Source organism: Psammomys obesus, unplaced genomic scaffold (assembly GCF_907164565.1).
Source record: "Psammomys obesus unplaced genomic scaffold, mPsaObe1.curated_primary_1811, whole genome shotgun sequence".
In the NCBI taxonomy this organism is placed as follows: domain Eukaryota; kingdom Metazoa; phylum Chordata; class Mammalia; order Rodentia; family Muridae; genus Psammomys; species Psammomys obesus.
The window spans coordinates 24,115-46,406 of NW_026589994.1; the positions used below are offsets into that span (position 1 = coordinate 24,115).

General features: G+C 40.4%; 3 gene segments (V, D, J or C); all 3 read left to right on the forward strand.

Moving 5' to 3' along the window:
- Positions 1-2,572: 2,572 nt before the first annotated feature.
- Positions 2,573-2,962, forward strand: LOC129675546 (Ig heavy chain V region 3-like). The segment is given in 1 exon segment: positions 2,573-2,962. A coding segment is annotated over 1 exon segment (390 nt).
- A 7,628-nt stretch (positions 2,963-10,590) lies between these two features.
- Positions 10,591-11,059, forward strand: LOC129675550 (Ig heavy chain V region 186-1-like). The segment is given in 2 exon segments: positions 10,591-10,647; positions 10,731-11,059. Coding segments are annotated over 2 exon segments (372 nt in total).
- A 1,354-nt stretch (positions 11,060-12,413) lies between these two features.
- On the forward strand, positions 12,414-19,924 carry LOC129675547 (immunoglobulin heavy variable 3-72-like). The segment is given in 3 exon segments: positions 12,414-12,465; positions 19,219-19,293; positions 19,398-19,924. Coding segments are annotated over 3 exon segments (654 nt in total).
- The last annotated feature ends 2,368 nt before the right edge of the window (positions 19,925-22,292 follow it).

Sequence of the window (22,292 nt, forward strand, 5' to 3'; positions counted from 1 at the left end):
AATCTCCTGCCCCTATGTGTTTCCTACCTATCCAGAGCTGGGAATGAACTCAGGGTTCAAACATGCAAAAAAACTGAATTATGTCTCTAAGGGATTAAGGGACTTTAGTTCTTATTTCATCTTAGACAACAAAAATATTGTCTGTTCTAACGCCCCATGCCTTGAGGTCATGATATAGCAGGGAGATATGCAAATAATGTTTTCTCTGCTCATGAAAATCAACCCTGACCCTATAGTTCTGACAGAGGCACCCACCTTTCGACACAAGGAACTTCCTATGCTGTGATCAAAACTGAACACAGAACATGGAGTTGAGACTTAGCTTGGTGCTCCTCGTTTTTCCTTTAAAAGATAAGTCACACATAGTAAGAAATGAGTGTGTGAGTGGATTTGAGTGAGAGAGACATTTGGGACATTTAACTGAGAAGATTCTCTGTGTTTCCAGGTGTCCAGATTGATGTGTGGCCAATGCAGTCAGGAAGCAGCATGGAGCAACACGGAAGATTCCTAAAACTCTCCTGTGAAGGCTCTGGATTCAGCTTCAAGGATGAGCTGTGCCTGCCAGGCTCCAGGGAAGGGGCTGGAATGTATGGCCCAAATTACAGACAAAGCTATTAATTATGAAACACACTATGCGGTGGGTATGAAAGGCCGATTTGCTCCTTCAAGAGATCATTCTAATAGTAGTGTCTACCCACAAATGAACATATTAAGAGATGAAGACACCACCGATTATAACTGTACAGGACACAGGGAGAGACCTAAGTGTGAATCCATCTAAACCTTTCTTCAGGCACGCTCAGAGCCAGCAGGGGGCGCAGAGTTCACAGGGAGAACAGAGACAGTGCTGCAGCATGTGCATTTGTAATTGACTTACCTGTATGTGTCCATTGTCAATTCCTTTGTGACATGAAAAGACAGAAATGACATTATTTACTTGGAGACGAGACATGTGAATCTCCCCTCTACTTGATGTGTCCTGCACATGGTTTTGTTTAACACCGGAAGTCTAAAGCCTCATTGTATTTAATGGTTGTTGGAATCACAGCGATTTCCAAACAAACACCCTTACCTCTCCATAGACCTGTGCTAGTTTTTATATAGACACTTCCTTTAAAAGTAGCTGCAAGACAAAAAGCAAGTACCATTTGTACAAACAAATGTATTACAAAAATATATTTTTGTGGTAATAACATAAAACATCATCTCACATGATGCTAAATACAGATAGCACGTCAAGGAGTCCACGTGTGTGCATCAAAGGAAATGTTCACCAGAACAAAGAAACAGAGCACAGTGAGAGGAAACGTCTCCTAGTTTAATTGTAACAATTCTACTTGTGAGAGGTATTGTGACCACATTCACCTCTGATCACACTCTTTCCTTCAACTACTGCTCTGGTTGATCCCTTCTCATGCTCAGCCATTGCCCTTCCTGTTCTCACAACTTTCTTAGGTGCAGGTAACCACAGCTTCTCAATGTTCATGGATGTGATGGACCTTTCATTTCCAAAAGATGACGTTTCATAACACTCCTCTCCATACTCTGGCTCTTAGAATCTTTCCACCTCATTTTCCATGATCGTCACCAACCCTTAGAGGAGGTGCTACCAATGTATCATCTAGTATTCAATACTCAACAGAGTCACCTGTTTCCAACACCTTTACACCTTGGTTGGATGTCTGCACTTACCATCATGCGAAAGAAAGAAAGAAAGAAAGAAAGAAAGAAAGAAAGAAAGAAAGAAAGAAAGAAAGAAAGAAAGAGAGAGAGAGAAAAAGAAAGAAAGAAAGAAAGAAAGAGAGGAAGGAAGAAAGAAAGAAAGAAAGAAAGAAAGAGAGGAAGGAAGGCAAAAAAGAAAGAAAGGAAGGGAAGAAAAGAAAAAAGGAGGTGGAGGAACAGAGGAATGGAAGGAGAAGGAAGAAGTTTCTCTGACCTATGCTGAGAGCAGGACTGTTAGTAAAAACATAAATGTTTATAAGGAAGTTTGATTTTATCTCCATTTTGCTATGCATCCATAGAAGGTCTCAGCAGTACATTCTAACCTAGGTCCTATTACTTCCCAGCCATAGTCTTTAGACTAGGTTAATAGGTTAATAGTTACCACACATGCAAGCTTAGTGTTTGCTTCCCCAAAATTTTTCTGGGAAAACAACAGGTTTTTTTTTTTTAATGAATTTGTCATGAGACAGAAGGGAATACATGCCTGGTACTCTTAATTTTATTGAAAATTAAAAAAAAATGTATACAATGTATTCTTAACACAGTCCTTCTCTGGTCTCTCGCAGATACCCTGTCCTCCCTACCCATGGAAGGTACCCAGAAAATCTACCACCTGCTCTGTCTCAATCTGGATCAGGTCTTGATCTAAGAAGTATGCTACCTCACGAATATGTTAGAGTTCTATGGTAGTAAATACAAGAATGTCCACATGCCCCACAGCACCACATGAGCAGCCTCCTGTAACTGATCCCTGAGCCACAGGTTCTCAGCATGCACTGGAGCTGATCATCCTGTGCCTGTGGCAGCAGCTACAGCCAAGTGCATTCCTGAGACCAAGTCTTATGGGGAGATGGGGACTGAACTGACAATGGCATCTTTTCCATATTCACAGGTTCATCTGCAGTCTGGGCCTGAACTGAGGAGTCCAAGAGCTTCAGTAAGTGTGTCCTGCAAGGATGTTGTCTCAGAGAGCTTCCCCATTTCCTATATGAGTTGGGTGATGCAGAAGCCTGAACATGGGCTTGAATTCTTTGGAAACCCACTCCCAAACATGAGCAGAACAAACTATGGAAAGAAATTGGAGGACAGAGCCATATCAGATGCAGACACCATGTCCAACACAGACTTCATGGAGCTCAGCAGCCTGACATCTGAGGACTCTGGAGTCTATTACTGTGCAAGGCAGTGTCACAGCCCACATCTGAGGTGTGCCAGGGCTAAGAAGCTGCCTCGGGGCTGAACGGATTTAAAGAGTAACCTGAAGAATCATTCAAAGCTTGTGGTAATTATTGAGGAAAAACAAAAGGACCAAGAATTAATTGTCATTGCACAGCGAAACTCCTAATCCCCTTGCACACAAGAGTCAAAGAGCACAAAGGTATTAAATTAGGGACATGTTCATGTTCCCTATATCCCCATGTTGCTGTTAATGTCAGTACAGGTGTCTGCCATAATTGGGCCAATTTCCTAGGTAGAAATCAACATCTAATTCCTAGAAGAAGAACTACAGTGCTGTTGAATGAGGGTAGGTTCAGAAATCAACCACCTATAATTGATTCCACACTAACAGTCTTCTCTAGACACAATATCCTGCCCTGTAATTGCAAGGCTGCTGCAGAACCCTGGCCACAGGGAGCCGTGACGACCTCCTTCGGTCTTTGAAAGACTTGGGTGTCACAGTCATCCTCGGTGCTCTGCTGAAGCCTGTTTAGTGATCCCTACAGCTGAGTCATGATAGTCTCCAAGAGGACGGAGCTGCAGATGTTGTCTATAACGTTTGCTGTGCTGGAGATCTCCAGAGATATAGCCAATTCTTTTTTCTGCAGCCGAGATATCTGACCGTTAAGGAAACCATGGTATATCAATCTGTAATGCACCAGTGAGGAGATCTGAGCCGCATTCTAGATACAGTCCCTCATGTAGAAGGGCTATGGAATAGTGTAAGTGGTTCCAAGACCCTTGAGTGGTATTCAGAAACATCAAATATGGCTCAGTTACAGGAGGGACTCTGGCACATTTCGATCAATGAAACAGGGCCCTGGCAGAATGACCCATAGAGTAAACGTGGAATGGGGGAACACTGGAAATCAATATATCTACATGTCCTCACGAAAACTCTTGCACAGTTCCACACATACTACACTAGCTCAGCACATGTGTTGTGATCCTCACATTAGCTTACCCAGGAGGAAAATCCCGGGTCATTCTGTTATACTCTCACCGAGTCTGTACTTTTTGGAACAATACATTTTATGATGAGAGGAAATGTCTTTGTAAATCCTCACTGCTTCATCAGACAAAAGCCCTGCACGCTGCCACCCATGCTAGCCATAGCACACCCCCCCACCCCAATACTGGAGTATGACATGTACAATTATACACACTTCCTAGCAGAACAACAAAACCGAAAGCCAAGATAAATACCTTCGGCACCTAAATTAAAGGGAAAAAATGTCTATAATGAGAAGATGATGTTTCCCTGAGGGTGATTCCTTGTATACTGACAGTCCACTGGACATCATATCAGTTCTCACCAGTGATACAAAAGAAGGCATGCATCCACATGCTCCCAGCTTCCTTTCTCCTGCAATATTAGATGCATCTGATTTGGGATCCTGACGTTGGAGCAACCATATTAAGAGTCTGAATTTCCATATCATACATGTTTTCTCTTAAAATGTGTAGCTACACTTCACACATATAACCAGATATACACACAAAATTCTGTTGGTTCCTTTCATTCCTGTGACCACATCGCAAAATATCCGTCACCAGTGAAAATGTTTAGCTCCTAATCAGCTTTAATCACATGTTCTTTCTAAGAATAAGAGGACCCTGGACTTGAAAAGGCAGACAGAGAGAGATAAAGTTGTGTAAACTCCACCCATGAGAATGCTTTTTAAAGCGATCTCCTCTCTTGCCTCTTTTCTTTAAATGTATGCAAACACAGTACTAGGGAGAAATGAGTCATGGTATACATTACCTTGATTTCTAGTTCCTTCTCAACGTGAATGTATTTTTCTGGAGTTGTTGACTAATCTGTGGGTACCACAGTGGCTCCTCCACTTTCTGTTGACTTTTGTATATGACTGTCTCAGGAATTCATACACAGATACCTAGGGAGAGAGAGGGCATCTGCTCATAATGCTCATTGTAGTTCTCTGACCTCATGCACTTCTCCACAGGAACAGTCTGATGAAGGCACCAGAGACCCTGCTCTCTGTTATTATCTTACTAACAATGAGCAATGTAAGAGACGGATCCAGTTGATACCAACAAAGAGCTTGGATATTGATGATAAAATAAGCATAGAATTTAAATTCAACTTCTGAAATATCCAGCCAGCCTCTCCAGCTTAATTGTTAGCAATTTAACTGTGCAACTAAACACTGTGAACACTGAATTTGCAGGGATATGTTACAGTTTAAGCCAGACAGTGCCACTTCAGTGTAATCCATGACAAGTCAACCGGCAAAGAGCTCATGACCAGCAGGGGGCACAATGGAGCCAATAATCCCATGTAGAGACATGAGGTGAAGTGTGGAACTCCCCAGTCTCCCTGGTTCTCTCTCTGTCTCTGTCTCTCTTCCTCTTTTGAATTTATTCGTTTTTCATTCACTTTACATCCTGGTTGTAGCCCCATCCTTCCTCCCCTCCTAGTCCCACCTTTCCTATCTCCCATCCTCCACCTTCTACCCATGCATTTTCCTCAGGAAAGGGGAGCATCCTTTCCCGTTCACCCTAGTTCATCAAGTTGCATCAAGACTGAGCATTTCCTCTTTCCCTGTGGCCTGAAAGGCAGTCCCACCAGGGGAAAGTGATCAAAAAACTAGTGAGTCCATGTCCAAAGCAGCCGCCTCTTTTTTTTACTAGAGGACCCACATGAAGCCTAAGCTCCCCATCTGCTACAACTTAGCAGGGGGCCTAGGTACACTTCCTGCATGGACCTTGGTTGATTCTTCAGTCTCAGCAAGCACCTCTGTGGCCTAGTTGGTTGGCTCTGTTGGTTTTCTGGAACTCCTCTCACTTCCAGTTCATTTTCTCTTTCCTCCCACTTTTCCATAAGACTCAATACTCGTGGCCAAATGTTTGGCTGTGAGTTTCAGCATTTGCTTTGAGGTACTGCTGGATAGAGTCACTCAGAAGGCATCTTTGACAAGCTTCTTCTGAAAACTTAGCAGAGTTTCATTCCTAGTGTCAGAGGTTAGCACTCTCCCTCGATGCGGGTACTTGGATTGGTCAGGCTTTGGTTGGGTATTCCCTCAATATCTGCTCTAACTGCTCTAACTTTTCCCCTACACATCTTGAATGCAGGATGAATTTGGGTTTGAGGTATTTGTGGGTGGGTTGGTGTTCCCCTCCATCTACTAGGAGCCTAGTCTATTTAGAGGTTGTCTCCTTCAGCCTTTAAGTCATCTGCTACTAGGAGTCTCTGCTTGAATTCCCCTCATATCCTCCCAGGAGCTTACCCTGAGTTAGGTCTAGAGGTACTCCACCCTCAGTTTCTCTTTTCACTAATGGTGGTCTGTCCTTTTTCCCTCGCACTTACAGGTCTGATCTCCACTCTCTTAGCTCTCTACATCCCCTCTCCTCCCTTGTTCCCTCTCTTCAGCCACTACTTCTGTCTATTCTGTCTTCCCTTCTGAGTGAGATTAGCTGACCTGCTCCTGATGTGATTGAGTTGTGATCTTCCCAGGCCAAATACAGTGAAGATATGTTGTTAAGCTCTTCATAATGGATTTGTATTCTCTTGTTTATTTATTCAGTTATTTTACCTTTATAAAACTTTAACGATCATATATTATTTAGATCACTGAATTCCCTCCCCCCAACTTCTCTCAGAGCATTCCTACTTTCCAACCCAATCAAATAAACACATTTTCTTCTCTCTGTAGAAAGCAAACAAGTAGACAAAAAAGAGAAGCTTAAAATAGTAGGCATTAATAAAAACTAAGAAATAAAAACAAGAAACATATAAATACATAACCCATGAAAACACTCAACTGTGGAACTATGATATATAGGTAAAAGACCAATAAAGGTACAAAAGTAAAATATCTACAATAGTAGCGTTGAATTCATTTTGCACAGGCCATCTACTGCTGGACTTGTGTCCAGCCTTAAGTATGGTTGAAATACCCAAAGAGGCTTCCTCAGAGAAAAACAATTTATCCTTTGTAAGTGAGTGTCAGTGTTAGGGACGTGGTAGGGACTTCTTGTTGAAGGGTGACAGCTGATGTCCCTCACTGCGCACGGTGCCCTCACCTGGCTGGACTTGCTTCAGGCTCTGTGAGTTACCTGTGCATCAGCCCTTCTGTGTCTGGAAAACCCTGTTCCTTGAAGTCATCTGTCTCTTCTGCTTTTACAGTCTATTAATTTTTTTTTCCAATTCTTTCTCAGAAACAAGATCTAAGTATTGAGTTCCTGTAGGCAACTAGGAGGAATGGTAACTCCTCATACTCAGCAGTTGTAGGGCCTCTGTGACCTTTAATGCAAAGGGAATTATTATATGACTGGCACAGAGGTGTTCAATTAATACCTCGTGTCTTCTGGGAGCAGTACTGCCCACCCATCCGGATACCTCTGATCAAAGTTTCACAAGTTCAATACAACATTAAGTCACCACGTGTTTTATACTCAGCTTTCTGCAGTCATATATTTCACATAACCACACAGAATGATCATAACCAGACACTGAGACAATATTAATAACTAAACCACTAGCCTCATCTTATTTATTACCAGTTTTTATATACTTTTCTTTATTATTATTTTTGAAAAAAAAATGCTCTCTCACCAGATCCATAGAACTATACCATAACCTGAACATAAAATTATTCCATCAGCACAAAGAAAAATCCAAATATAAATAAAACCAGGCAACTGTGAACTGTTCATTATTTACTGATATTTTCATCATAGAAATAAAATTGTAATTTATGTTTTTGATCTCCCATAGTCTGCTTTGCTTTACTCCCAATATCCCGGATTGGGTTTCTCATTACACAGCCATTCTATATCCTCTAAAGGTTTATGATATGTTTCAGGATCCTCTATTTCAATATTGCTTCATTACATTTCTGAATTTTGATTTAATCTACACCAACACTTCATTTCTCCTCTTTCTAATACCACTTCATGCTTGAATCTTTAGGTCTCCAGTATCTGCCCATCTGCTTTCATTTTATGTACATTTTACTATGATGTCTCCCTTAATTTCTCAGACAGTAAGGGCCCATTCCTAGTCTCCTAGCTTCTACAAATTAAATTAAACACACAATACCACATGTTCAAATCTGGGTCTACATCTGACTGAGGGCCTGAAGAATTGTCTTTGTGACCCGGGTTGCCGCACTATGAGTATTTTTCCACTTCCATCCACTTATCTATAGACTTCATAATGAGTGTTTTACCACCGAATAAAACCTGATTCTCTTTATGTCGCACATTATCATTATCCCTTTGTTCATTGTTGGAAATCTAGGATGATTCCATTCTTTTTCTGCTGTGAATTGAGCATCAGTAAACACGAATGTGCAAGTTTCTCTCTAATGGGATGTAAAGTCATGTGAGTACACTCTTGGGAGCTTTAGCACAGTTACATTCGATTTTGGAGAAATCTCCAAACTGGTCTCCAAAGTCACTACAAGGTAGTTTATACTTACTTCAACCTGCCAGAAAGTACTCCACTTTTCTGCTGTCCATGCATGCTTTTGTTTTCATTTTTTTTATAGTCTTTTCACCTCAAGTAAGTTTTTAATTCTACTTCACTGTTACCTAAGGACTTTAGTGGCAGACTTTAACCACTCATCATGAGGTAAAATTAAACATTATCTTTTTGATCTTCATTTTACTGTTCGCTAAGGACTTTTGCTGCAGGTCATGGAGAATCATCATTGAACTTAACATAAAATTCTCCCTGCTGGCTAGGTTTCCTGCTACAGGAAGGTTCTGGGCAGCCTTCAGGGAAAGGAAAGGCCCCAGGGATCTTTCACAGTGCCTGAAATTTGATTCTGCCTTCTGTGTACCCAGCAGTGCCTGGCTGTTACATACTGACCAACTGCTTTCTATGTGCATATGCTGCCTATTCCATAGGAAGTACTTCATCCCGGGTAAACTTATTCAGAATCTCATGGTAAAGATGATGTAAGCCTTGCAGACTTTAATCATATTGCTAATGGTGTGTGCTGTGTAATGATTCACGAGCGGTCAAAGTTCTGAGAACAGTTGACAGAGTACTCAGCCTCAGATGTGATTTTATGTAATCTTCCCCACAACACCCAGCACCATCTCAAAGAGGGACTGGAGAGAATGTATAACACAGAATGTGGGCTGGATAGACATGGAACGCTGTCTGAGGAGCTGGCATGGCCATTGTGCACAGGAACTCACAGAAGATGCAGTTACCTGAACAGGACCTGAGCAAATCAAGCCATTCAAAGTCACAGCATGGAAGCCTGTGAATTAGCTGAGCAGGTAAATGTATCTACTAGCAAGCTTGAGCATTTATATTTGATCCTTGGATCCACAGGGTAGAAGGAGAGACCTGAACTTCACAAGTTGTCCTCTGAGGCTGACATTTCCCCCTTGGTGCATGCATGTCCAACTCCCACTGCTAACAACATGTAACAATACAACTTAGAGAAATGTATCACAACTAGGATTGGGAGAAGCTCTTGAGGGCCCACACCAAGCTGAAGGTCTATTGGCATTTGGTGACCTGTAATAAAGATATAATCCTTTCACTTTGGAAGATTTCTGTAGGTTCCCTATGTGCTAGTGATTCCCAACATGTACATAGACAACACTGACTGGACTACTATGCTACTACTTAATGAAACAAAAGAGGTCAGGACGTCTCAAGAGGAGCTAAAGGGGGATAGTGAGGAGATAAGATAGTAGTATATCTCATACATAGATACAACTTTCAAAATCAAACAAAATCACTATGAGAAAAGAAAATAACTCCTTTTACATATGTTTAGAGTTTTCATTACTGTGTATATTGTGCTCTATGCATGTTTCCTCTACAATCCCTATCCTTTTTCTTGCCACTCGTATTTTCCCTTTATTCTGCTACACAATTTCATTTTATTTCATTATATATTTGCATACATATATGTATAACCGGGAAAGATCTAAGAAGTACTAATGAGAGACTCATAAGTCTGTGTGTCTACTAAGATCTTAATTAATAAAGTTACTTCCAGTTTTATAGATTTTGTAAGAGTGACGTAATTTCCTTTCTGTAGCTTGTTTCTGCTGTATTTTATATAATCATGTCTTCTTGATGAAATTACCTTTTGACAGACAAGAAGTTTATTGTCATAATTCAGTTTGTAGAATTATGTAGAATAATTGTAGAGAGTGCTGCAGTAAATATTGATGTGCGTTTCCCCCCTTTTGTCGTTCTTTGTATTGAACCTGCTGGAAGGGTCAGTCTTTATAGCATGTATCTGAAAGGTTGGAAATCCCCACAAGCTGGGAGTGTGTAGAAATTTCTAGACATTATCATCATCGACACAGCCAACAACAATGTATCAGTCCAATAATACTGTCACAAGTGGAGCAACTGCCTCAGGCGGAGGAATCTGTTGAGAGCTGAGGCCCTGATGTGCATCCACAGCATCTGCACAGGGCTCAGGGAAGGGGTGTGGGATGCATTTCCTCAGAGAGGATTAGGACTTGGACCTCAGCATCCTGCTGCCAGTCACAGGTGTCCTGTATCTCCTTCTTCTCCAGTTTGACTCAGTCCTTATACAAGCAATATCATGCTCATGAATATGCAAATTTCTATGGTTGCAAATACAGGGCTGTTCCCACCCTATAACAACTTGTACTCAGTGTCCTCCCCACAGTCAGTGAACACTCTGGCCTTCACCATGGGATGGAGCTGGATCCTCTTCCTGGTGGCAGCATCTACAGGTAAGGGGCTCCCCAGTTCCAACCCTGAGGTGAAGACAGGGGCTGAGATGACACTGCCATCCACTCTGCCTTTCTCTCCACAGGTGTCCACTCCCAGGTCCAGCTGCAGCAGTCTGGGGCTGTGGTGGGGAGTCCAGGGGCCTCAGTGAAGCTGTCCTGCAAGGCTTCTGGATACACTTTCATTGATTACTATATGCACTGGGTGAAGCAGAGGCCTGGACAGGGGCTGGAGTGGATTGGAAGGATTGATCCTGAAGATGGTAGTACTAAATACACTCAGAAGTTCCAGGACAAGGCCAAACTGACTGCAGACACATCCTCCAGCACAGCCTACATGGAGCTCCGCAGCCTGACATCTGAGGACTCTGCGGTCTATTACTGTGCAAGACACAGTGTTGCAACCACATCCTGAGTGTGTCACAAAACCTGAAGGAGCAGGAAGCTGCCTGGGAACTGAGAACACAGAGAAGATGAGTCTAAAGTTTTGCTGAGAAACTGTCATTCTGAGTGTCTCTTTGTCTGCCTCCTCCTCAGAGACCTATAGTACCTATGTCAGCTTTCCAGGGGACCACTTGGAATAAAGTGATGCTGATTTAGGATCGCCCACAATACAACATACATTCACTAGTTTTTGTTTCTTCCTTTCTTTGTTTTGCTTCGTTTTGTTCTTGAAGACAGGGTTTCCCTGTGTAGCCTTTGCTGTCCTGGACTTGCTTTGTAGACCACCCTGGCCTCAAACTCACAGAGATTAGTCTGCATTGCCTCCCAGAGTGCTGTGATTACAGAAATGCACCACTGTGCCTGTTCCTTGACTAGTTCTTTGCCAGGGACTACATCCATTAATATCTTTCTTCTTTTATAAAAAAAAAAAATAAATAAAAGGGAAATCTCTGATGTGGCATTATGAAAAATATCTCTGAATTCTTAGAGACTGGAACTTTTGCTAGATAGCAGGAAATAAACTATCATATGAATGTGAAAAGTAAAAGCCAAATCAAAAACATGTGGGCAAACAAAAACTCCTTTCATATTCTTACACCTTAAGTGACATCTAAGTGTGATGTTAAATTTGGATGTGTTCCAAAAGACGTTCCAGTCTCTTAGAATGTAAGACTTTTTTTTATTATACTGTACTGATGCCTAAATTTAATTCCTGTAAGCTAGTCAAAGTACGACCATATTATTTTTCACAGAACTAGTTTATGGACTCAATGTATGTACATGAGTATTGAGGAAGGTTCTGAGATTATGTATGTATTTCTGGTTCCATATTTCCTTCTTTCTGAGTCTCAGTACCATGCCCTACAGTCTCAAGCCTTTACAGAACATGGACTTACACTGATACAACTTCAACTCTCTTAGTCCATTGGATTCTGCATGATCACTCTTTCTCTGTAGAGGATTTGGTTTCATATCAGTTGGTGAATAAACAACCAGCATGGATACCTGTGCTACTTGGTAATCTCAAAGGACTGACTCAGCAAAAATTCTCTTTCGCTCAGAGCATTAATATTACATATTCTCTATCAGAAATACCCTCCTTGTGGAAATGAATATCACGTGCTTCATATAGATGCAAGCATAGAAGGAATGCATTTTGGCAGGCATGAATACCCTCAGACAATTCTGTGTTGGAGCCTTGACAAGACTTCTTTTAACTTAAAATTCATCTTGAAATACTAGTGACTTCATAAAGCCCCTGCTGTCTCCTCCAACTGGAAAGAAGGCATTCATCAGAAGGCAGGGGAATCTTCCACTTCGGTACTATGAAGAGATTGGGACACTCTGTTGAAATGGAATGGTATCTGTCAAAAGGCTGTAAGACCTAGATGCAAGGACTTGTCTGATCCCTGCTGCAGATGAAATTTTGATGTGTCCAGATACATTACACTACATTGAGGAGAGATTTCCAAACAGGGTTCTGAACGTCAGATGAGGGAATCCCAAACACAAAGAAAAGTGGCCAATTTTTTTTTTACTTTCAAATCTTAGATTATTCCTTCTCTCATGTACAGAAAAAGCAAATAATTTATTTTTCTCTGATATGAAGGCTTTGGAGCAAACTTGTTATACTCTCCACTCATAGATGCCTTATAAACTTTCCCCAAAGTATATGTTAAATACTTCATGGTAAAGATTCAAGGTAGAAATTATAATTTGAACTTTTTGTGTACCTTTAGGGAATAACATAATCTCACCGTGAGTTATAAAATCTATCTCTTTTTAAATCTCTTCTTTGGGAGAATATGGTTTTCAGTGGTATTATGCCTTATAATGTTGCAATGGCTATATTACAGGGCATAACATAACTAAACTACATCTTGAATTAACTAGAATCTCATGAAGCAAGAAACATCTCTGTGGGGTTTTATTGGTTGCATCCTTGGAGGTGGAAATGGTTATTCTCCATCTGGGCCACACCCTTCGGTTGCTTCTTATCCTCTGGATGTTGCCTTCACAAAAGACATGGATGCAGGAAATTTGGCTTTAGCATGCATGCACTCATTTTTTTTTTCAATTTACATTCCAATTGTAGCCCCCTCCATCCACTCCTACAGGTCCCACTTTCCTCTCTTTCCAGTATTTCTCTTCTCCTCCCCATTAGAAAAGCACCCCCTCCCTGCCCCTACCCATCCCAGCAAGTCAAGTCCTATCAGGATTGAGCACATCCTCTACCACACTGGCCTGGCAAAGGCATCCCTACCATAGGCAAGTGACAGAAAAGCATGCAAGAGACTAGTTTCCAAGACAGCCCATGCTCCCCTTATGAAGGAACCCACATGAATACCAAGCTGTTCACAGTTTAAATATGTATAGGTGGCTAGGTCCAGTCCATACAAGGTCCTTGGTTGGTGTTTCAGTCTCTGCAGGCCATCTCTGGGCCCTGGTTGGCTATGTTGGTCTTCCTGTGGAGCTCCTGTTCCCTCCAGGTCCTCTATTCTTCCCACTCTTCCACAAGACTCCTTGTGCTCCACACAGTGTTTGGCTGTGAGTCTCAGCATCTGTTTTGATGTGCTGCTGTGTGGAGCCTCTCAGGGGTCACCTATGCTAGGTTCCTGTATGCAAGCAGAGAAGAATGTTGTTAATAGTGTTGGCTCTCTACCATGGATGGTCTTCAAATTGGGCCAGGCATTGCCTGGACATTCCCTCTATCTCTGCTCTATCTTTATCCAAGCACATCTTGTAGGCAGGGTAAGTTCTGGATCAAAGATTTTGTGGGTGAATTGCTGCTCCCCTCTCTCTACTAGGAGTCTTGTCTGCTTAGAGGCTCTCTTCTTCAGGCTCCATGTCCCTCACTAGTAAAAGTCTCTGCTAGAGACATCCCCCCCATATCCTCCCAGAAGACTACAATTCAAAGTTCCAGCCTGTTTCAGAAATGCCTGAGGCAAAGGTTTCTTTGTTTCTCTGCATGTTCTCTGTCCTAATCCCACCCCAAACCAACTTTCCCTACTCCCCACCCTCACTCTCTCTGCACTCCCTCTCCTTTCCTGTTCCCTCTCTTCAAACACTACCTCTGTCTGTTTTATTTCTCCTCAGTGAGGCTCACGCATCCCTCGTTGGACACTCCTTGTTCCTTATCTTCTTCAGCTCTGTGAGTTGTAGGATGGTTATCCTATACTTTATGGCAAATACCTCCTTATCAGTGAGTACATGCCATGTGTGTTTTTCTGGTCTGCATTACCTCACTCAGAATGACCTTTTCTGGTTAAATGAATTTGGCTGAAAACTTCATAATTTCTTTGTTTTTAATACTTGAGTAGTATTCCATTGTGTAAATGCACCACAGTTTCTTTATTTATTCTTGAGTTGAAGGACATCTGGGTTGTGATCAGATTCTACCTATTATGAATAAAGCTGCTATGAACATAGATGAGAAAGTACACTTGTTTGATAGAGTATCTTTGGGTATATGGACAGGAGTGCTATGGCTGGGTATTGAGGTAAAGCTAGTAACAATTTTCTGAGAAAGTGCTAGATTGATTTCCAAAATGATTGTACAAATTTGCATTCCCTCCAGCAATGGAAGAATGTTCTCTTTTCTCCACATCCTCACCAGCATGTGCTGTCACTTGAGTTTTTGATCTCAGCCATTCTGATGGGTGTAAGAGATGGGATCTCAGATTCATTTTGTTTGCATTTCTCTGATGATTAATAACACTGAGCATTTCTGTTAGAGCTTTTGGGCCATTTGGAAGTCCTCTTTTGAGAATTCTGTTTAGGTCTGAACCACATTTTATTTATTTTTTTCTTTATTAATTACACTTTATTCACTTTGTATCCCCCCCATGGTTCCCTCCCTCCACCTGTCCCAATCCCTCCCTTCCTCCAAACTCTGCATGCATGCCCCTCGCCAAGTCCACTGATAGGGGAGGACTTCTTTTCCTTCCTTCTGATCCTAGTCAATTAGGTCTCATCAGGAGTGGCTGCGTTATCTTCTTCTATGGCCTGGTAATGCTGCTTCCCCCTCAGGGGGAGATAATTAAAGAGCAGGCCAATCAGTTCATGTCAGAGACAGTCCCTGTTCCTATTACAATGGAACCCACTTGGATACTGAACTGCCATGGGATACATCTGTGCAGGGGTCTTAGGTTATCCCCATGCATAGTCCTTGGTTGAAATAGCAGTCTCAGGAAAGACCCCTGGGCTCAGATTTTTTGGTTCTGTTGCTCTCCTTGTGGAGTTCCTGTCCTCTCCAGATCTTACTGTTTCCCACTTCTTTCATAAGATTCCCTGCACTCTGCCCAAAGGTTGCCCATGAGTCTCAGCATCTACATTGATAGTCTGCAGGGCAAAGCTTTTCAGAGGTCCTCTGTGTCAGGCTCCTGACTTGTTCTCTCTTTTCTCCTTCTTCTGATGTCTAGCCTCTTTGCCTTTCTGGATAGGAATTGCTGCACCACATTTTAAAATTGGATTATTTGGTTTGTTGGTGTTTAATTTTGTGAGTGCTTTATGCATTTTTGATATTTGACCTGTGTCAGATGTTGGCTTGGTGAAGATCTTTTCCTAATCTGTAGACTGTCATTTTGTTCTGTTGGCTGTGTTCTTTGCATTACAAAATCTTCTCCATTTCAAGAGATCGTATTTATTAATTGTTGATCTTAGAGCCTGTGCTGTTGGTGTTCTGTTCAGAAAGTTGTCTCCTGTTCTAATGAGTTCAAGGTTCTTTCCCACTTTCTTGCCTAATAGATTTAGTGTGTCTGATTTTAAGTCAAGGTCCTTGATCCACCTGGACTTGCTTCTTTGTACAGGGTGATACTCCTGGATCTATTTGCATTTTTCTACATGGAGATGTCTAGTTGGATAAGCACCATTTATTGAAGATGCTATCATTTTTTTTCCATTGTATAGTTTTAGCTTCATGTCAAAAATTAAGTGCCCATAGATATGTGGATTTTTACTTCTGGGATAGTGTCTCTCTTCCTTTTAGTTATTTTGGCTAAGGCTTTGTCTATCTTGTTGATTTTACAAAGAACCAGCTCCTGGTTTCATTGATTGTTTTCTCTCAGAGCAGAAACACAAATGGTCCTATTTTCTAATACATTCTGCTACCCTGAATGTTTTTGTTTTTTTTTTTTTTTGTGAAATAACTCAATACTAAGTGTTATTTTAGAAAAAGCATACTAAGTTCTCTATTTGATTGCTTGTTGTCTTTTCATAGAACTTTATATTAACTGTTCTGGAATTGTTCTCTAATTTCATGTGACAATGAGTGTGTTTATTCTCTTCAGGTTAAACATTTCATTTTTCAATATTCTCTTTAGAGAAGAATCATATGTCACCTTAGCCATTTTTGTTTTGGAAAGTTATTCTTTTTCCTGAAACTTTGACTTAGTTTTGCTATATATAATTGTCTAGATGGACAGCTGTTTCTTTAAGAATTTGGAGTAATTTTCTCCAAGAATCAACTCCTGGTTTCATTGCTTCTTTATATTGCTCTCTTTGTTTCTAAGGTATTGATTTCAGCCCTGAGTTTATTTCCTGCCATCCACTTCTCTTTGCTGTGCCCCATATGTTTGAATATGTTTTGCCTTCAATTTCATTGAATTCTAGAAAGTTTTTAATTTCTTTATTTCTCCCCTGACACAGTGATCTTTGTTTAGAGTTCTTCATTTTCCATGAGTTTGTATGTTTTCTGTTGTTTCTGCTGTTGTTGAGTTCCAGCTTTAAACCATGATGGTCTGACAGATACAGGGGATTATTTCAATCTTTTTCTATATGTTTAGACTTGCTTTGTAGCCAATTATGTAGTCAATTTTGGAGAATGTTCCATTAGGTGCTGAGAAGAGTATATATTATTCTTTTGTGTTGGGTGAAATGATGTGTAGAAATTTGTTAGGGCCATTTGATTCATCACATCCGTTAGTATCATTATTTCTTCCTTTAGTTTCTGTCTTGATGACCTGTCCATTGGTGAGAGGGGAGTGCTGAAGTCTCCTGCTATTAATGTGTGGGGTCAGTGTGTGACTTAAGCTTTAGTAATGTTCAGAATTGAGATGTCATCTTGCTGTATTTTTTTTTTGTCAGTATGAAGTGTCCTCCGTGTCTTTTGATTAATTTTGGTTGAAAGTCTATTACATTAGATACTAGAATGGCTATTCCAGCTCATTTCATGTGTCTGTTTGCTTAGAAAACTTTTTGCCAGCTCTTTACTCTGAGGTAACATCTACATTTATTGCTGAGGTGTGCTTTTTGTATGTAGCATAATTATGGGTCCTGTTTTCCCATCTATTCTCTTAGCCTGTGCTTTTTATTGGCGAGGTGTGGCAAATGATTTTAGAAATATTCATGACCACTAGTTCTTCATTCCTGTTTTTTTTTTTTTTGATGTTGGTCGTGGTTGTGTGTGTGTGTGTGTGTGTGTGTGTGTGTGTGTGTGTGTGTGGTATGAGTGTGCTTCCCATCTTTTGGTTTTGCTGATGTGAGGTTATTTATTTCCATTTTTTTTTCCTGGGCGCAGTTAGCCTCCTTGGGTTGATGTTTTCCTTCTACTATCTTCTGTAAGGATGGATTTGTGGATAGGTACTGTTTAAATTTGTTTTAGTTGTGGAATATCTTGTTTATTCCTCTATGACACTTTAAAGTTTTGCTGAGTATAGTAATTGTGGTTGACTTTTGTGGTCTCTTGGTGTCTGTGAGCCTGAAGTCCAGGCCCTTCTGGATTTTAGAGTCTCTGGTGAGAAGACAGGTGTAATTATGATAAGTCTGTCTTTATATGTGACTTGGCCTTTTATCCCTTGCAGCTTTTAATATTCTCTCTTTTTTCTGTACATTTGGTGTTTGGATTATTATGTGGAGGGAGGATTTTTTTTTTATTTCTGGCAAAATCTATTTGGTGTTCTATAAAGTTCTTGAACATTTTTATTCATCTCTTTGGAAGTCAATCTGGTACTTTTTCATAAAATCGGGAATAGCTCTACTTCAAGACCCAGCTATACCACTCTTGGGTATATACCCATAGGCTGTTCCGTCATGTAACCAGGACATTTGCTCAACTATGTTCATAGAAGCTTTAATCATGATAGCCATGATCTGGAATCAACTGAGATGTCCCTCAGCTGAAGAATGGATACATTGTTGTACATTTACACAACAAAATAACCCAGCTATTAAAAACAAGGAAATGGTGAAATTTGCAGGCAAATGGATGGAACTAGAAAAGATCATCCTGAGTGAGGTAACCCAGACCCAGAATGACACACATGATACATACTCACTTCTAAGCAGATCTTAGCCACATAGTACTGCGTAAACATACTACATTTCATAGACCCAAAGAAGATAAGTAACAAGGAAGACACAAAGGAGGATGCTTAAATCTCACTCAAAAGGGGAAATAGAATAGTCACATGAGTTATTATTATTATTATTATTATTATTATTATTATTATTATTATTATTACTATCATCATCTTAACCATTCTGCTGCAAGTACTATTAGTCTTGTCCACTGATTCAGAGAATGTGTTGAGGCAAATGGAGGCTGTGCACGGTGATACAGACAATCCACAGCCCATCCAAAGCTAATACAGCATCACCTCTCCACCTTTGATTTCTGGCCTTAGAGCATAGTCTTGGTCTTCCTGTTTCTGCCACTGAGAAGTCATCTCCCTGAGACTTTGCTAAAGCATGTATTTATCACATTTCTGTTATCCATTCCTTAATGTATGAGCACCTAGGCAGATGCATTTACATAAACTTTTGAGGAACTATTATGATTTTCCATTTCCATTTTTTTTTCCAGACAGTGTAGCTCTGTGGCGCTTTGGCTGTCCTGGATTCACTCTGTAGATCAGGGTGGCAAGGGAGGTGAACTGGCTATATCAAAATAAAATGGTGAAGTGTTATCATATACACATAATAAACATATTGTAACACAGATGCTGCTAAATCATCCATTTCATCCATGCTTTCTGTAACAATAACCTCTATTGCTTCAACCCAAGAGCCGACGATATAGCAGGAAGAATGCAAATTGGGACGCAGAGGCTCTGCTCATGAAAGCCAGTCCAGGCTGACCCTGTAGCTCCAGCAGAGGGGCTCAGTCCTGAGTTCCCCAGTCTTCCCGTTCAGTGATCAGCACCGCACACAGACCTCTCACCGTGAAGGTGTGGCTCAACTCGATCTGGTTTTTGCCTCTTTTAAATGGTAATTCGTGGGACACAGAGATGCTGAGTGTGTGAGTGCCCAGAGGTAAGAGGGCCAGTGGCTGTGTGTGACAGTTTCCTGACCAAGATTCTCTGCTCTTGCAGGTATCCCGTGTGAGAGGCAGCTGGTGGAGTCTGGGGGAGGCTTGGTGAAGCCTGGGAGTTCTCTGAGACTCTCCTGCGCAGCCTCTGGATTCAGCTTTGATGATGCCTGCATGCACTGGGTGCGCCAGCCTCCCGGGAAGGGGCTGGAATGGGTTGCTACCAGTAGAAACCAAGCCGATAGTTTCACCACAGAGTACAGCCTATTTGTGGAGCACCGGTTCACCATCTCCAGAGAGAATTCCCAAAACATCCTCTACTTTCAAATGAACAGCCTGAGAGTTGAGGACACTGCAACTTACTACTGTAGAGGAGAGAGACACATTGAGGGCAGTGCCTGTGAGCCCCGACACAAACCTCCTTGCAGAGGTGTTCAGCACCAACAGGGGGCGCGCATGGTCAGAAAAAGAGAAAAGGCCTTGCCTCTCCATGTACTAATTTTCCTTAGGAAAGTTCTCTGGAGCGTTTACAATGCTGTATTAATGCACAAGTCCCTGCCTTGGAAAGTGGCCACTAAACAGAATGGCTGAACTCTGAGAAACTGTAATATGGGTGTAAATATCTATATGGCAAGAGGGAAATCCTGGAGACATGATTTCCTATAGGAAATCAAACAAACAAACAAAAACCAGATAAGTGTTCTTTTTAATTATGTATTGCCTTTAGACACATTTCTCTGCAGCCTGTTGTGCAATTCTTTAATACGTAGAACTTTCGCCATACATGACACTTTCAGCTTTCCTTTGATAAATCGTTACTGGCTTGTTCTAAACCAAGAACTGCGGGCTTGGTAAAAGATTATTATAGCAATGCATTTCTCATACTTGAAATTTATTTGTGTAATATAAAGCTATTACTTTAATAAAATGTAAGATGGGGATTTATTTGTACAGTGTGGATCATTAGTGAAAAAACAAATTTCCTAAACTTAATTAAAAAACAGTTTGTATTATATATTATATTAAAATAATTTTATATTTCAGTTTTGTGATGGATTTTTTACACTGACAAAATATAAAACTTTGCCTCATTTTTACATAATTCAATTGCCTAGTATTCATTAAAAAAGAATTCCTGGTTCCTTATTAATTTTAAATTGTGGCATTAGCTAAATGTCCTTAGTTTACAAATTTAATCCAGTTAATGCTCTTTTTCTAATTCCTTTTTATTTTTTTTCAAAAGCAGAAGAAAGTTGAATGATTAGTCAGATATTTTTATAGAATCAGACAGTAAGCATTAAGAATAGTATCATGCTTTCCAATAGACTTTTCTTTGCCAGTTTAAGACAAATGTTGTGTTTGTGCTTTAAAAAATCCATCAGCTCATTTTTCCTTTGTACAGAATGGTTCTTATTGTATGATATTAAAACAATGTAATACTATATTTTAAATGATCATCCAAAAATTTGCCTTGTATTGTAAATAATACTTAAAAGCTTGTTTTGTAAGTTAATGTATAGAATAATGACTTCTTCTCAGTCACTTGAGCTTCCTTTTTTGAGAATTTTCTGTTAAATATGTACTCCAGTTTTAATTGGGTTATTTGTTCTCTTGATCTTCTGTTTCTGTTTGATTGTTTTTTTTCTTCTTGTTGTTGTTGTTTAGGTATTTTAAGTATTATCCCTTCACTAGGATTAATTTCACATAAATTAATTAATTTACAGAAGGTCTGTTGTCAGTGGCTATATGAAGCGGGAAGTCAAAGGTATGTGAGCTTTCTGAAGGGTAATCCAATATTTTGCAAGGTCTATACTGAGGAATAAATATGAGCATCTCAGAGACCGTGCCCAGAATTGATTCCTCATTCTGACACCCCGTTTTGTGCTTCTGTGTGTCTCATAAATCTGGCATGGTACGAGGCTCCTCAGTCTGTGTATTTACCCATTCTACAGGACCCTTATGAAGATGAATTTCTTCTCCAATGAATTAATGCTTTCATGAATTTTCTGACATGACTCAAATAATTTGAAGAAGTTAAGTATAAAGTGGCAATAAAAAGCCTGTGAGCCTCCAGTGGCAGGCACATAATTTGCTCTAGGGAGAAGTTGGGCCCAAGACCAATTTACTGACTAAAGTTAAACTTCCCTTTAGGTCAGTAGGTCTCAGAACTAGGACAAATAAAAATGATTGCCTTTTACTCATAGATAACCGAAAGCTGTTTAATTTAGAAGCAGTTTTAATGGGAAAGACATAAATAATTATCTTGCTATAACCCCTTGGATCCTATTTACCTTAATCCTTGTCAGTCTATATCATAAAAATGATTGTTCTGAACTTAAAATGGAGTCATACATAACTAATGTGTAGTTAGGACAAGTAATTAATAATTCTATTGTAACTCCCTCCATGTACTGATTTTTAGTGGTAATTCCTTTTATGGCCATTATTCTTTGGACATAGAGGACCTTGTTTTAAGAGTTATTTATTCTGGCTTCAAAGTAATAAAGTTGTTAGAACATACCCCATGCATCCAATTGTAAATATGTGTTTGTATCTATATGTAAATAGAATAGACCTGTCCATCTGACGTTTGAGGTCTATAGGTTATCTGTGTGCACATCATATTGACTGTCTGTACATAAGAGCTCCTTTCTGTTTCGTCATTGGACGTATGTTGCGTGTCTATGAGGTTTATAAAAGTTTGTTTGCTTTATCTGCCAAACGTGTATCTGCCTCTACATACTCTTTCTCTATTATGTTGTTTGCACCACATCTCCGGGCTAGCTGTTTTGGAGTAAATCCTGTTCTAGAGTAATACCAGCCTCTGCCTTGGCAATTAAGTCTCTGAGAATGGCGAGTTTAAAGTTTCTTGCCAATACAGGTGATTTGGTTTTAAAACCTTTCCGAAGAATTAAAAGGCTACATTGACAGAACCAGTGCAGCAAAGGTCTAAAAGAGC